The sequence below is a fragment of the Hesperophylax consimilis genome, chromosome 19, assembly GCF_061612785.1.
Source record: "Hesperophylax consimilis isolate HC1 chromosome 19, BYU_Hcon_1.0, whole genome shotgun sequence".
Taxonomy (NCBI): domain Eukaryota; kingdom Metazoa; phylum Arthropoda; class Insecta; order Trichoptera; family Limnephilidae; genus Hesperophylax; species Hesperophylax consimilis.
This window is the reverse complement of record NC_142854.1, coordinates 33610583-33624080: the sequence shown is the minus strand read 5'-3', so window position 1 is coordinate 33624080 and position 13498 is coordinate 33610583. Positions and strand designations below refer to the sequence as shown.

Below are 13498 nucleotides of genomic sequence, written 5' to 3'. Positions count from 1 at the left end.
CAGTAATGTGCGGACATTCCACGTTGCCCATCTCGCTATTTGGTTATTTGTATTTGATTTTGGTTTCGCTATTGACTTTGTGTTTCTAGCATCTCGAGCAGTCCCCACCCGGAGATCCGAACGGGGGACTATTTTACCTCCGGAGAATTTTACTTGAGATTGGTTATTCATGTTTTGCTGGTTCTTGGGATGCCACTTGGACCTTTAATGTGGTACCCGTTTCTTTCCACATCCTATGCCGTTGACCTCGAAGGTTCTTCCGCCTTTGGAGATTATTTACTTCTCCAGGACAAGAGAGTGCCCTAGACAACAGACGCCTGATAGGGCGAAAGTTGGTGTTCAGCTTATTCCGGCCAACGCTCGGTCCCTGTCTATATTTGCCGACACGAGGTCGTTGCTCACTCCCCACCACGAGAAGGAAATAGATCAGGATTTTCCTTTCATCAAACCTGAGACCAGAAGGCATTTTTCAGAGTTCTCCGGTACTTTCGGGGAGCAAAGTAGAGAGAGCAGAGTAAAGGTACTTTCGTGGTATAGTATCGCATCGGAATACGGATAGGTCTGAAAAGGAAAATTAATTAAATTATTAGCCAATGAAGTCCATTCAGGAATCAGGAACATTGTATCAAAGAACGAGAGGTTAGTACCTGTATTTAACAACGGGTTCGGGTTGTCTATGGTTCATCTGCGCATAAAAGCGCTAGGTGTGACAGGTAGATAGTTGATTTATGGTGACAGGTCTCATGGTATTGTATGGAGAGCGATCTTTGGCGTGCGATCATCTTTTATATTTTATAGCTGTGTCTGACGCCTACATAATGCGCACAAAATCTCCCTATTAAGACTGCTGCGCTGCTCACTGCGAAAATGGCCCGAGATGCTGGTCTTACATTACCAGGCGAGCTGCAGAAAGCAATGTTAGAATGTCACGATAGATTTTACAAAGAACTAGACCATCGTTACAGGGCAATGGATTTTATTCTGGTTATATTTAGTGTTGTTCAGACAAAAACGTTGGTAACATCACCAGAAGGAGATCTTCGTGGAATGGTTCTAAATTTATAAAAAAATTTCGATGAATTTTCAGCAGAGGATGTCGTGTTGGAGATATTACGATTGAGGCGCCATTTAGAAGCCGCCAACAATTCTGCCCACGAAGCAGTTCAATGGACTGCGTTGGAGCTCCTCAGATTCACTGTAAAATGGGGCTATTCTGAGTCAGTTCCAAGTTTAGCGCTATGTCTAAGATATTTTTTGACAATCTGTGTTTCGGTGGCTTCATGTGAAAGAAGCTTTTCAAAGTTAAAATTAATAAAATCTTATTTAAGATCCACAATGAGCCAAGCAGGATTAACCAATCTTTCGATTTTATCAATTGAAAGAGAAAGGAAAATAAATTTTGAAAATGTCATCGAATATTTCAGTAAAATAAAGTCTCATAAGCATGTTTAGTATTCTGTGTTTTATTTTAAGTAGGGGTGCTCAATACAAAACCACCCCGGGTGCCAATCTACCCTACGCCGCCACTGCCCCAGGTTTCAATCAAGGAGTTAAAATGTGAATGTACGAGGCAAAATTATAGACCTTTTTCAATTTTATTTGGTAACAGATATGATTACTGGCTAAGTACGCTTATTAGGGGGGTGATTTTATTTATAATATCTTGGATATGCTTATCAAATGTAAAATGTTTATAAATGCACATCCCAAGATATTTCTCCAGTATCAAGTTATTTGCAAGTTGTTATATTAAATTTAAAGATTAAACGACGAGCAATGATTTTACGGGTTGAGCTTAAAATTAATCCTGTTTTTTTTAACATTCATAGTTAGGATATTTGATGGGAGGCAACTGTTATTTTTTTCTAGTACACATCTGCCAGGCGTCCCGTGACAGCTTTATATTTAATTATGTGAGATATTAGTTTCGTTACAAAAAAATCTTCATTGTAATATCTTTTTTTTTTTTTTTTTTTTTTAAACATACAACAAACGATGTTGTATTCCCATGAGTTATTAAACTCATTAAGGGATCGCCAATTGGTAGTTTTCAAATAGAAGAGTAAAAAATTAAAAAAAGAGTTTTGTACAGAAAAATTAGATTAAAAATTAAAAATAACCAATCTTCAGGGCAAATCAATAATACAGTGGATGATTTAAAATGGCAACACTGAGATTTTATCACAAACTCGAAGGTTATTTTCTGCAGTATCTATGGGTAACTTTTTCCGAATGCTTGCTGTCATCTTTTGATGGTTATGTTATTTGGCTTTATTATTTTCACCATTTTGTTGACCCTGGACAAACGCAATCTATTCTTCTCCCAAGAAATACATCAATCTCCTTAAAGTAAAATAGAAATACCAGATCCTTACTTAAAATATGGATTCCACCGCCATCAAGTTAGAACCTGGCACAAGTGCAGAAGAGAGTGTTGCTGTGATATTCGATATAGACTATCCTTTTATCAAAAAAGATCGTCCGGAATCCACTAACGAAAACAATTCAGGTATTTTTTGTCTTTTTTGTACATAACTGTAATACATACACAAATTTTAATCATGTTTGTTTGGCTGTATAGACATGCTCATACCTACATATCGATCCTTCATACGCAATTCTGCTTGTTTGTGTTACCTTTATGATTTTTATGTAATAGGCGAAACTTTACGACAGCGCCCAATGAGTTTAATGTGCAGTGTGCAGACAAGTGAACTATCTAACCCTTAATCTGGGTGACCGTGAGATATTAATACAATAACTCAAAAAACTTTATTTGGGTTTTCGATCATATTTTGCTACTCTATAACCCCGTTTATTGGTTCCAATTTATTATTTATAATAATAATGTTTGGATCATACCTATAGCGCTGAGAAAAATTTCCTCAATTGCGCTTTAATTTAACCACTCGAGCGAGAGTGTTTTCCTTGTTTTCGGTTAATTAATATCATACCTCCATTTGTACGGAAACACAAACATAAACTCCTTACTGCAGGTTACTGCCAATGAATCCATTTGGATTTTACTGCTAATCCTATATTTTTAGGTTTTATAAAAAATAACATGTAAGAAATCGTTAAATTTATAATTTAGTTTAATTCATATAAATCACCATCCTTAATATGGGTAGCCATCGTTCGAGCGGTTAATTTCTATATAATAACCTAGTCATATCAGTAAAACTTATTAGCATGCATTTTCTCCTAACAGGTAGAATGGGTTTAACGGAAACTTCAACGCAAGGGATTGTCACCATCGAAGCAAGTGAAATTTCTTATTCTAAAAGTACTATTGAGGATCCTGGTATTAGAAAGGAAACCTTTGAGCCCTCTGAAAGAATTCACCAAACGACGGGTAAGCCAAATTTCCTTGATTTATTTTTTTATAAACTCGCATAACCAGTACTCTGCAAATGAAGGTACGTCCCGCATGAATTGGCGCACACGAGAAAATTTACTTGCGAGCAACAGGGTGATCCGTTTGACACTTTCCCACCACAAACGTCAGGTGGGAATGCTGTCTTTGTACGTTGAATTTTCTAATTAATGTGTTATTTTTAATTTTTGAAATAACTTAAAGAGTAAAACCTCAAATATTCATCCCAGAGAAGTAAAAAGATATATCATATATTATTCGTCCATGACACTATCCAGATTGAATTTAGTTCGAGAAGAGTCTTGCAATCATACATAAAAAGATAGATGCCTACATAAATGTGCGTTAAGAAAAATGATTATATTGTTGGTACTTTTAGGTACTGTTAGGTCGAAGTATGGTACTTTTTAAAATATTACCAAAGGAAATAGGGTCGGATTAGTTTACTGGTAGAGCAGCGCCCCGGCAAGGCTAAGGTCCTATTGTCAATTTCAAAAATGTTTTGATTTTATTTTTTTATATTTCTATTTGGAAAAAGGTCAAAAAGTCCCCAACTCTTTCTTTGAAGTATATTTATTTTTTTATTAAATAAAAATTTTGTACCCGATAATGCTAAGCTATTGCAAGAAGCAGGAGCTTGGTTAAATAATTTTATGTTATCAAACAATAACTTCAAAATAGCATACCGACGACGACGATTTTTTATGCCATACCCATGATGTCGAGATATATCTATTTTGTTATTTCAGGTAGCATTTATGTGGAGACTGTACCCATCAAGACTAACCGGAACCCCAAGCAGAAGATGGCGGGATTCCTTATATGGAAATAGAGATAGACCTGCCAGATGTTAAAAAGGAATGTCTAGCGCACTCTAAAAGTGCTATCCAGACTGCAGGTAAAATCGATGTTCAATTGTTTGCATTTGTTAAATTTTTCATAATTCATCGTCAATACATATTTATACTTATCGAGCTTTATCCGCTGTACTTTTCAGACTTGATAACGGACCTGAATAAGCAACTTGGAAAAAACATCTTTTCATGTCCCGTCTGCAACTATTCATGTTCTCAAAGGGGAAAATTAAAACTTCACATACGTACACACACTGGAGAAAAACCTTTTTCATGTTCTTACTGTAGCTATTCATGTTCTCAAAATCAATATTTAAAACGTCACATGCTTACTCACACTGGAGAAAAACCTTATTCATGTGCAGACTGCAGCTATTCATGTTCTCGAAAAGTATATTTAAAAAGGCACATGCGTAACCATACTGGAGAAAAACCTTTTTCGTGTTCCATCTGCAGCTATTCGTGTTCTCAATCGGGACATTTGAGAAGTCACATGCTCACCCATACTGGAGAAAAACCTTATTCATGTTCATACTGCAAGTATTCATGTTCTCGAAGGGGAACTTTAAAACTTCACATACTTACCCACACTGGAGAAAAACCTTTATCATGTTCATTCTGTAGCTATTCATGTTCTCAAAAGCAATATTTAAAACTTCACATGCTTAACCATACCGGAGAAAAACCTTTCTCTTGTTCCATCTGTAGCTATTCGTGTTCTCAATCGGGACATTTAAAAAGACACATGCTTACCCATACTGGAGAAAAACCTTATTCATGTTCAGACTGCAGCTATTCATGTTCTCAAAAGGTAGCTTTAAATCGTCACATGCTTACCCATACTGTAGAAAAACCTCATTCATGTTCCTACTGCAACTACTCATGTTCTCGAAAAGTATATTTAAAACGGCACATGCTTAACCATACCCGAGAAAAACCTTTTTCATGTTCCATCTGCAGCTATTCGTGTTCTCAATCGGGAAATTTAAAAAGTCACATGCTTACCCATACTGGAGAAAAACCTTATTCATGTTCATACTGCAGGTTTTCATGTTCTCGAAGGGGAACTTTAAAACTTCACATACTTACCCACACTGGAGAAAAACCTTTTTCATGTTCTTACTGTAGCTATTCATGTTCTCAAAATCAAAATTTAAAACGTCACATGCTTACACACACGGGGAAAAAAGCTTATTCATGTGCAGACTGCAGCTATTCATGTTCTCGAAAAGTATATTTAAAACGGCACATGCGTAACCATACCGGAAAAAAACCTTTTTCGTGTTCCATCTGCAGCTTTTCGTGTTCTCAATCGGGACATTTAAAAAGTCACATGCTTACCCATACTGGAGAAAAACCTTTTTCGTGTTCCATCTGCAGCTATTCGTGTTCTCAATCGGGACATTTAAAAAGTCACATGCTTACCCATACTGGAAAAAAACCTTATTCGTGTTCCTACTGCAACTATTCATGTTATCAAAAGGGAAATTTGAAACAACACATGCTTATCCATACTTGAGAAAAACGTTTGTCGTGTTTCGTCGCAGTTATTCGTTTTCTCAAAAGTGTACTTTAAAACGTCATATTCTTACCCACACTGGAAAAAAAACTTATACCTGTTTGTTTTGTTGTTTTTCATGTTCTCAAAAGGCGACTTTAAAACTTCACACGCTTACCCATACCGGAGAAAAACCGATTTCATGTTCTGATTTCAACTATTCATGTTCCCAAAAGGAATATTTAAAAAATCACTTGCTTTCTCACAAAAATAAACAGCCTTTCGTGTGATTCATTTGCTTCGAAACCTTTCAATGTAAGAACTTAAATCTCAACATACGAATTTATGTTTAGTTGATGAAGGACGCGTAAAAACCGTATAACTAATTCATATCGGAGTTATGAGACGCATTCCATAGGAAAGAAATGCATATTCAAAAATAAATCAAATAAGAATTTGTTTGTACTTTTTTTTTTTTTTTTTAATTTATTAACTTTCAAAAATACATTTTTTACAATTAAGTCCCGTTAAACTGATTGATATCACATAATTGTAAAAAGCATTCACTTTGTGGCTCATCATAATTTATAATAAAAACACATACATTTGTTTTTGACCACGATAGTTTTATTTTCACTCTACCGGTTTCGGAAGATCCCTTCCTTCGTCAGGAGAATATTTAAAACCTGAAAAATTCTAAAATTCCTGACGAAGGAAGGGATCTTCCGAAACCGGTAGAGTGAAAATAAAAATATCGTGGTCAAAAACAAATTTATGTGTTTTTATTATGATTGATATCAGTTTGTCAACGGGTTCTTTTAACAATTACTTTTTAAATACATATACAATTTTTACAAGTACATAAAATATACACATAATTACATTAATACAAAAAAATTCTTTCACATAACCGTTTTTTTAACATACATTTCCTTCTGTGAGTCAATTCACAGCTTTTTTTTGAGTTTGGTAACATGTTGTAAATTATTGGAACGAGGTATTCTAGAGTTCTTTGACCATATTTATTCAGGTATCTGGGAACTACAAGTCCATCGTTTGTAGTTTTTGTTCATCATAATATTAGTTTCGTTACTAAAACTTCTTCTTTCTTATATCTTATCAATAATACTGTGGAAGATTTAAAATGACTACACTGAGATTTCATCGTAAAATTAAAGAATGAAGAATGAAGAATGAAGAATGCAGAAAATTATTTTCTGCATTCTTGTTTTTTAACTTCGTTATTTATCCTCTCCATCTAATACCAACTAATCCTTGACTTGCGCAAGCTTTAAACGTTTTTATCTCGGTTTTTAATAACTATTTACGTACCAAAGCATTTTTTTATGAATGTTATAATTGTCAATACTGTATATGTTTCACACATTTAATAAATTGATAAATTACCACGAATTGATCTTTTTTATTCTTCATTACATTACATTACCCGCCAAACTACCAAATGTTCATAAGAGTTTGTATGCAAATCTTTCATGTGAACTAACTCAATAAATTATTTTAAAAAATACGATAAGAGTTCTTGGTATTTTTGGGGGTATAATATCATAATAAAACTACCTGTTTTTGTCATTTTACAGATTTGTTGTTTAAAGTTTTATTTTAGAGTTCAAATAATGATACCTACCTCTATAAAGTTGAACCATAACTATTTATTCAACAATTTTAATAAATGGTGGTTAAAACAAAATTATTATTTGATAAAATTTTCATTAAAAATATATATTGAAAAATAACAAATTATATTATGTATGTTTAATTTTCCGACTTTATGTCCGGAATAAATCTTCCGCACAGGAACAAACTAAACCCTTCCACACACTTTTTCACAGATGATCTTCTAGTCAATCCACATTATGCAAGTGCATTATATAACCATAATAAATACAAAATAATACAAGAACAACACGACGAATCACCAGAGATCAAATGGGAAAATAATTAACCGACTCCAGATATTTTCATATCAGAGGATCGGCACGGTAGAACTTCTAATTAGGCCTATAAATCCTATTGATCCCTAAATATAAATATTTGAAAAATCTTTCGTAATCCTACATGTATTTAATATGACTTGAATTTTTGCATTTTTAAATATAAATTTTTTGATAGATCTAATACGCCTAAATTTTTAACGAGAGAGCTAGGTATAATTCCAGTAGCTGAAATAACAAATGGTTTTATAGTCTGAGAATGCCAAATTCGTTATATCTCATTTCCTAAATCTGCGTATTTTCTTAACCACTCGAACGATCGCGCGTCAAAAAACTTTTTTCTCCGATTGCTCGCGGTTTTTTGGCGACGATTTTGAATATTTTCCGCCAACATTAAAAAAATCAAACCTCCGAATTTTAATACGGAGACATAAAACTGATTGTAGTGCTATACAGCCAATGAATTCACCTATATTTTAATAATTATTCTATATTTTTATAATTGATAGATACATTATTAAAAAATCTTTAACTTTATAAATGCGCGAAATTTGCGTTTTTGTGATTTGAAATTGCCGCCAGTGGCAGTTTTAAATATCTTTATAGAATATTTTCTACGTTTTTATGTTGTCTATGGCCTGTTTGATAACCACAGATGCAAGAATATAATAGAAAAATAATTTTTTGTATGTTATGATCTCTTCAAAAGTTTGGTCAGAAAATGATTTTGTAAAATTTGAGTGCGTGACGTGTCAAAATTGAAATCACTGTATTCTATATAATAAATTTACTTAATTATTTTTCGAAGAAAACTTCTTCTAACTGCTTTTCACTTTGTGATGGCATTATTTATTTTTTATTAAAACACAAATAACTTAGTTTACATCACTTTATTTCGATACAAAATCTCAACATGTTTCGTGAACCAAGTTCACATCATCAGGAGCAAAAGTATACTTTTGCTCCTGATGATGTGAACTTGGTTCACGAAACATGTTGAGATTTTGTATCGAAATAAAGTGATGTAAACTAAGTTATTTGTGTTTTAATAAAAAATAAATTTACCACAAAAACTGGTATAACGTTAGGAAGATACATTAACTGTCTACAATTATTGATAAGCATAGTCGCCGTGTTGGCTTTATTTTATTCATTTGATGAATGGGCCGTTTTCGCAAGATTTTGGTCGCTAGAGGCGCTATTGTTCTATTGTTTAACTGTCAGATCCCATACATTCTTTAGGCCGTTTGACGCAATTTAGTAAATATTACAATAATGCCTGTTGTAGTGTTCCTATGTGTAGACATAGGGGTGGGCACCAAAGATAGAGACTTAAAAGGGATTCATTCCATCAGACGTCTAAAATGGGCACCGACTCTGTAGTCTGTAAAGCTCATTTCAAGGATACAGATTATGTAGTCAATGATATTAACCATAACAGTAAGTATATGACTCATTTAATTAATATCTTACTATAATTGAATACCCAATATAATATAAAGAGTACTTGTATAGTATAATGAACAAGTAAAGAAACAATTGACATAGAATGCACAAAATTTTATACACAGTATTTTGTCTTCTTTCGCAGTTGACATTATTTAACAAATGTACCTAATATTTTTTTTTAATATTAACTCCACACAGGAGGCCCTGAAGAAAATAATTTCCCTCAGGGCCTATGTCATCTTTACCTAATAACCGTAAATATAAGTGTAGTCAATCACAACTAACATTAATAATTATTGTAGACATAATATCTTATTTCCTTTTTTTAAATTAACCATATTTTTAATTATTGCATTAATTTTATTACACGGTTATCAAACTGTCTGGCACGAGATTTCTGGGCAGCTGATTCTTCATTGTTGGCAATCTAATTTACTTTGCATTTCTCGTCCAATGTCTGTGTATCTCGTAATTGTAATTTAATTTTCAGTAGGAGTGTTTTAGGAAAAAAAATCAAATTGTTATTATTTCTTAACGTAGACCGTTTTGTATTTTATATCATGCAAGTATGGAAGTTTGAGCCTAATTTTATTTTCAGATGTACTGTACAGGCAAAAGCTACTGAAAGGTGTAGTTCCTTCAATATTTCCCTGGATAAAAGTAGAAGGAAGTAATTTAGAATTAAGAAACAGACTGGAAAGGCATCTGAAACGTGAAAAAACATATATAAATTCTACAAAACCAAAACCACAAGATGAAGCAGCGTTGCCTGTGAATCTAGAAGACGCGGCGTTTCCTGTGAATCTACAAGACGCGGCGTTGCCTGTGAATATAGAAAACGTGGCAGTGGAGGTCATATTGCCTTTTGATACTCCGTGTGATAGACCGACTCTAGATAAAGACACTCAGACAGATAATAAAAAGAAAGGGTTTACAAGAGAATTTTCAAGTCAAACCATAAAACACTCTGAGTTCAGTATAATGACATACAAGAAAGACCCTGCCTCAATTCATTTTTTTACCGGTTTAGAGTCATACGAGAAAGTGCTGTTTGTTTTTCAATCCTTAGGACAAGCCTCACACTGTTTAAAATACTTTTATGGTAATCCTCCCAATAATATAAATGCATTTGGACATTTTTTTTAACATTAATGATATTGAGAACACAAAACTTTTTTTGAAATTGCAAGAATGTATTTTATATCTATTAAAGACGTTTCTAATATCTTTATTACATGGATGAAATTCATATCACTGCAGTGGAAAGAGCTCAACCTTTGGACATCAAAATCAAACGTAAATTTTTTTTCTCCAACTGATTTTAAAGACAAATACCCTAACACGAGGTTAATGATTGACGGCACGGAATGTCCAATTAAACGGCCTACACTACCGACTGCCCAGCAAGCAACCTTTTCTACCTATAAAAACAGAAATACTGTTATAGTACTTATCGGTGCTACTCCTAGAGGCCTCATAAATTATGTATCTCCAAGCTATGCAGGCTCTGCCAGTGATCGCCAGATCATTGAAAAAGGCAACCTTTTATCCCTGTATGATGTTGGTGATTCTATTATGGCTGACAAAGGTTTTAATGTCCAGGACATCTTCGCACCATATGGTGTCACCATAAATATTCCAACATTTTTCAAAAAAACAAACAGAATCACAACAGTGTTTTAGAAAATGACAGAAAAGTTGCTAGCAAAAGGGTGCACATAGAAAGAGTAATAGGACTTTTAAAAACATATAAAATTTTGAAATCCCCTATGAACTATACCGAGACAATACTTTCATCGGATATAATATTTATATGTTGCATGTTGTGTAATTTTAGATCAAGTATAATAGATAAAGATGCTTAGTAAATTGTATGTAAAAAAAGAGTTTGCTTTAGACCACACGAGTGAAGTAAAACTTCACTAACTTATGCTGGGTACACGCTGTATATAATGCTAAAATACGGTAGTACTCGTTAGCTAGCTCTATCTCCTTCTCCTTCTCCCGCCTCCGATCACTGTTTGTATCGATTTAGACCCTCCTCCGATCACCGTTTCATCGATTGGCGTTGGCATGTGATTTTTCGTAACGCTTTTCGTAAGGCGGTATTTCTATTTGGTAGGTAGGAATGGGTACCGCCGCCCTGGGAACCATTTATTGGATGACCAACACCTCTGCCACAGGTCACCCCAAGTGGTTCGCTACGTTTGGTGACTTAGCAGCGGTGCCCGGGTTCATGGGTTAAGGTTTGCCCAGGTCTTGGTGGCGAGTGCGTCGGCCGACCTTCTGCGTGGCGGGCCGGTTGGGAGATGCTGGTTAAGGGAGACCCTTTACAACCGGTTACCGCTGTCCGGGCCGCTCGATAGTACAGGGGCCCGACCCTCAGGCTCACGACTAAGGGTGGGCTGCCCCATCAGCGAGTGAAAAAACCCCGCCACTGCTGTTGTGCCGGTTCGTGACCGGAGGGGACCCAGCAGCAGCGTTTGGGGCGCATTGGATGCCCTCTCCAGCCGGATTCTCCCAGCCTATCGCCTAGCACCGCAGTGGGTGGACTGGAACCAAACGCTCATCACTCTTGGACAGCCCGAACCCTCATACCTTTCCTTTCCAGACCTTCCTTTCACCTCATACCCTTACAAAAAAAAAAAAAAACTTAAAATCATGAACCCACAACAAAACAAACTTAACATCGTTACAGCGGCGAGTAGCAGGCGTCCCCGGTGCGGGCCAAAACTGTTGGTAAATTTTGCCAACATTCGCGGCCTGCACACAAATCTAAATTCCGTTCATCACCATCTTTTATCCCAACGTCCCAACCTTCTCTTCCTATCCGAAACTCAGATAGCCGAGCCGCCAGACTCCTCCTATCTGGACTGCCCGGGCTTTACCCTTGCAAGCAAGTTCAGACCCAAAGGAGGAGTCTGCCTCTATAGTCGAGCTGACGTCAACTGTGTGCGACTATTGAGTCTGGAAAAATCCAGATTCGACGTAATGTGGGTGCGCGTCAATCTTGCCAGTACGGCAAGATTCTACGCATGTCTATACCGCTCACCGAACCATAACGAATCAGACACTTCCGAACTCTTCAAACATTTGAGCGATACTATTGATGACCTCTTGCCCCGCTACCCTTCGGGAGAGTTTATTGTTCTGGGGGACTTCAATGTTCATAACGAACCATGGTTGAAGTTCTCAGGCCCAACGGACTCGGCTGGCCGACAGGCGGAATCCTTTGCCATTTGCTACGGATTTGAGCAACTAGTTCAGGAGCCTACAAGGGTTCCTGATGTCCAGACTCACCGCTCCAATCTGTTAGACCTATTCTTAACTACTGTGCCACACGGTTATAAGATTGACGTCACAGCACCTCTCGGATCATCTGACCACTGCCTAGTGACGACATTAATCCCCGTTAACCTCAGACCAACCAATGAGAGGCTGAGGAGAAAAGTGTGGCACTATAGGTCAGCAGATTGGTTCGGTATGCGGGCCCATTTTAACGCTTTTCCGTGGTCAGCTGTTTATTTTCGGACTTCGGACCCTTCAAGATGTGCCCAGGAGATTGGTGAAGTCATCAAATCGGCGATGGATGGCTTCATACAATCGACTACTAAAGAAACTGGTGTGGGCTCAAAGCCGTGGTTCAGTCGACAATGCTCCGAAGCAGTTCGACGAAAAAACGCGGCTTACCGAGCCTACAACACATCTCGAACGTCCGAAAGCAGATCAGCATACAACAAATCGGCAAAGGAATGCAAGAGAATCATTAACAGGTCAAAATTCGAACACGACCTGCAGATCAGCAAAAAGCTGGCTGCCTGCCCGCATGGCAGCAGAGCATTCTGGTCGCTTACGGGCTCAATAGATCGGAATTTTTTCAAACCCAGTTTGCCACCTCTTACCAGACCTGACGGCTCAATAGAAAACACCGCCACCGAAAAGGCTAACTTATTAGGGAAAATGTTTGCGGAAAACTCGACCCTCGATGACGGAGGTGCTGTTCCGCCGTCTGCTCTTCACTGCGGCTTCTTTATGAAAAAGCTGAGGATCCGGCATCGGGATGTACTCCACGTTATACGGGGGCTCGATGTTAACAAAGCTAGTGGACCTGATGGAATACCTGCCCTGGTATTGCAGAGGTGTGCTGCGGAAATAGTTCCAGTTTTGACAAAGCTCTTCAAAATGTCCCTGAAGTGTGGCACTGTGCCCTCTGGTTGGAAAAAAGCGGTCATTCACCCTATTCCCAAGAAAGGTGACCGCTCCAACCCGGCCAACTACCGCCCCATAGCGATCACATCAGTTCTGTCCAAAGTGATGGAACGTGTGATCAACGACAAACTGCTCACATACCTCGAGAAGAACAAAATTA

The 13498-nt window shown here is 36.7% G+C and overlaps 1 protein-coding gene across 1 annotated transcript; it reads left to right on the top strand.

Annotated features, from left to right (window-relative positions):
• Positions 1-2249: 2249 nt before the first annotated feature.
• LOC149415187 (uncharacterized) lies at positions 2250-4665 on the top strand. The gene is made up of 4 exons (XM_089642881.1): positions 2250-2509; positions 3212-3355; positions 4126-4274; positions 4374-4665. The coding sequence occupies exons 1-3, from the start codon at positions 2383-2385 to the stop codon at positions 4206-4208; spliced, it is 354 nt and encodes a 117-aa protein (XP_089499007.1). The 5' UTR covers positions 2250-2382; the 3' UTR covers positions 4209-4274; positions 4374-4665.
• The last annotated feature ends 8833 nt before the right edge of the window (positions 4666-13498 follow it).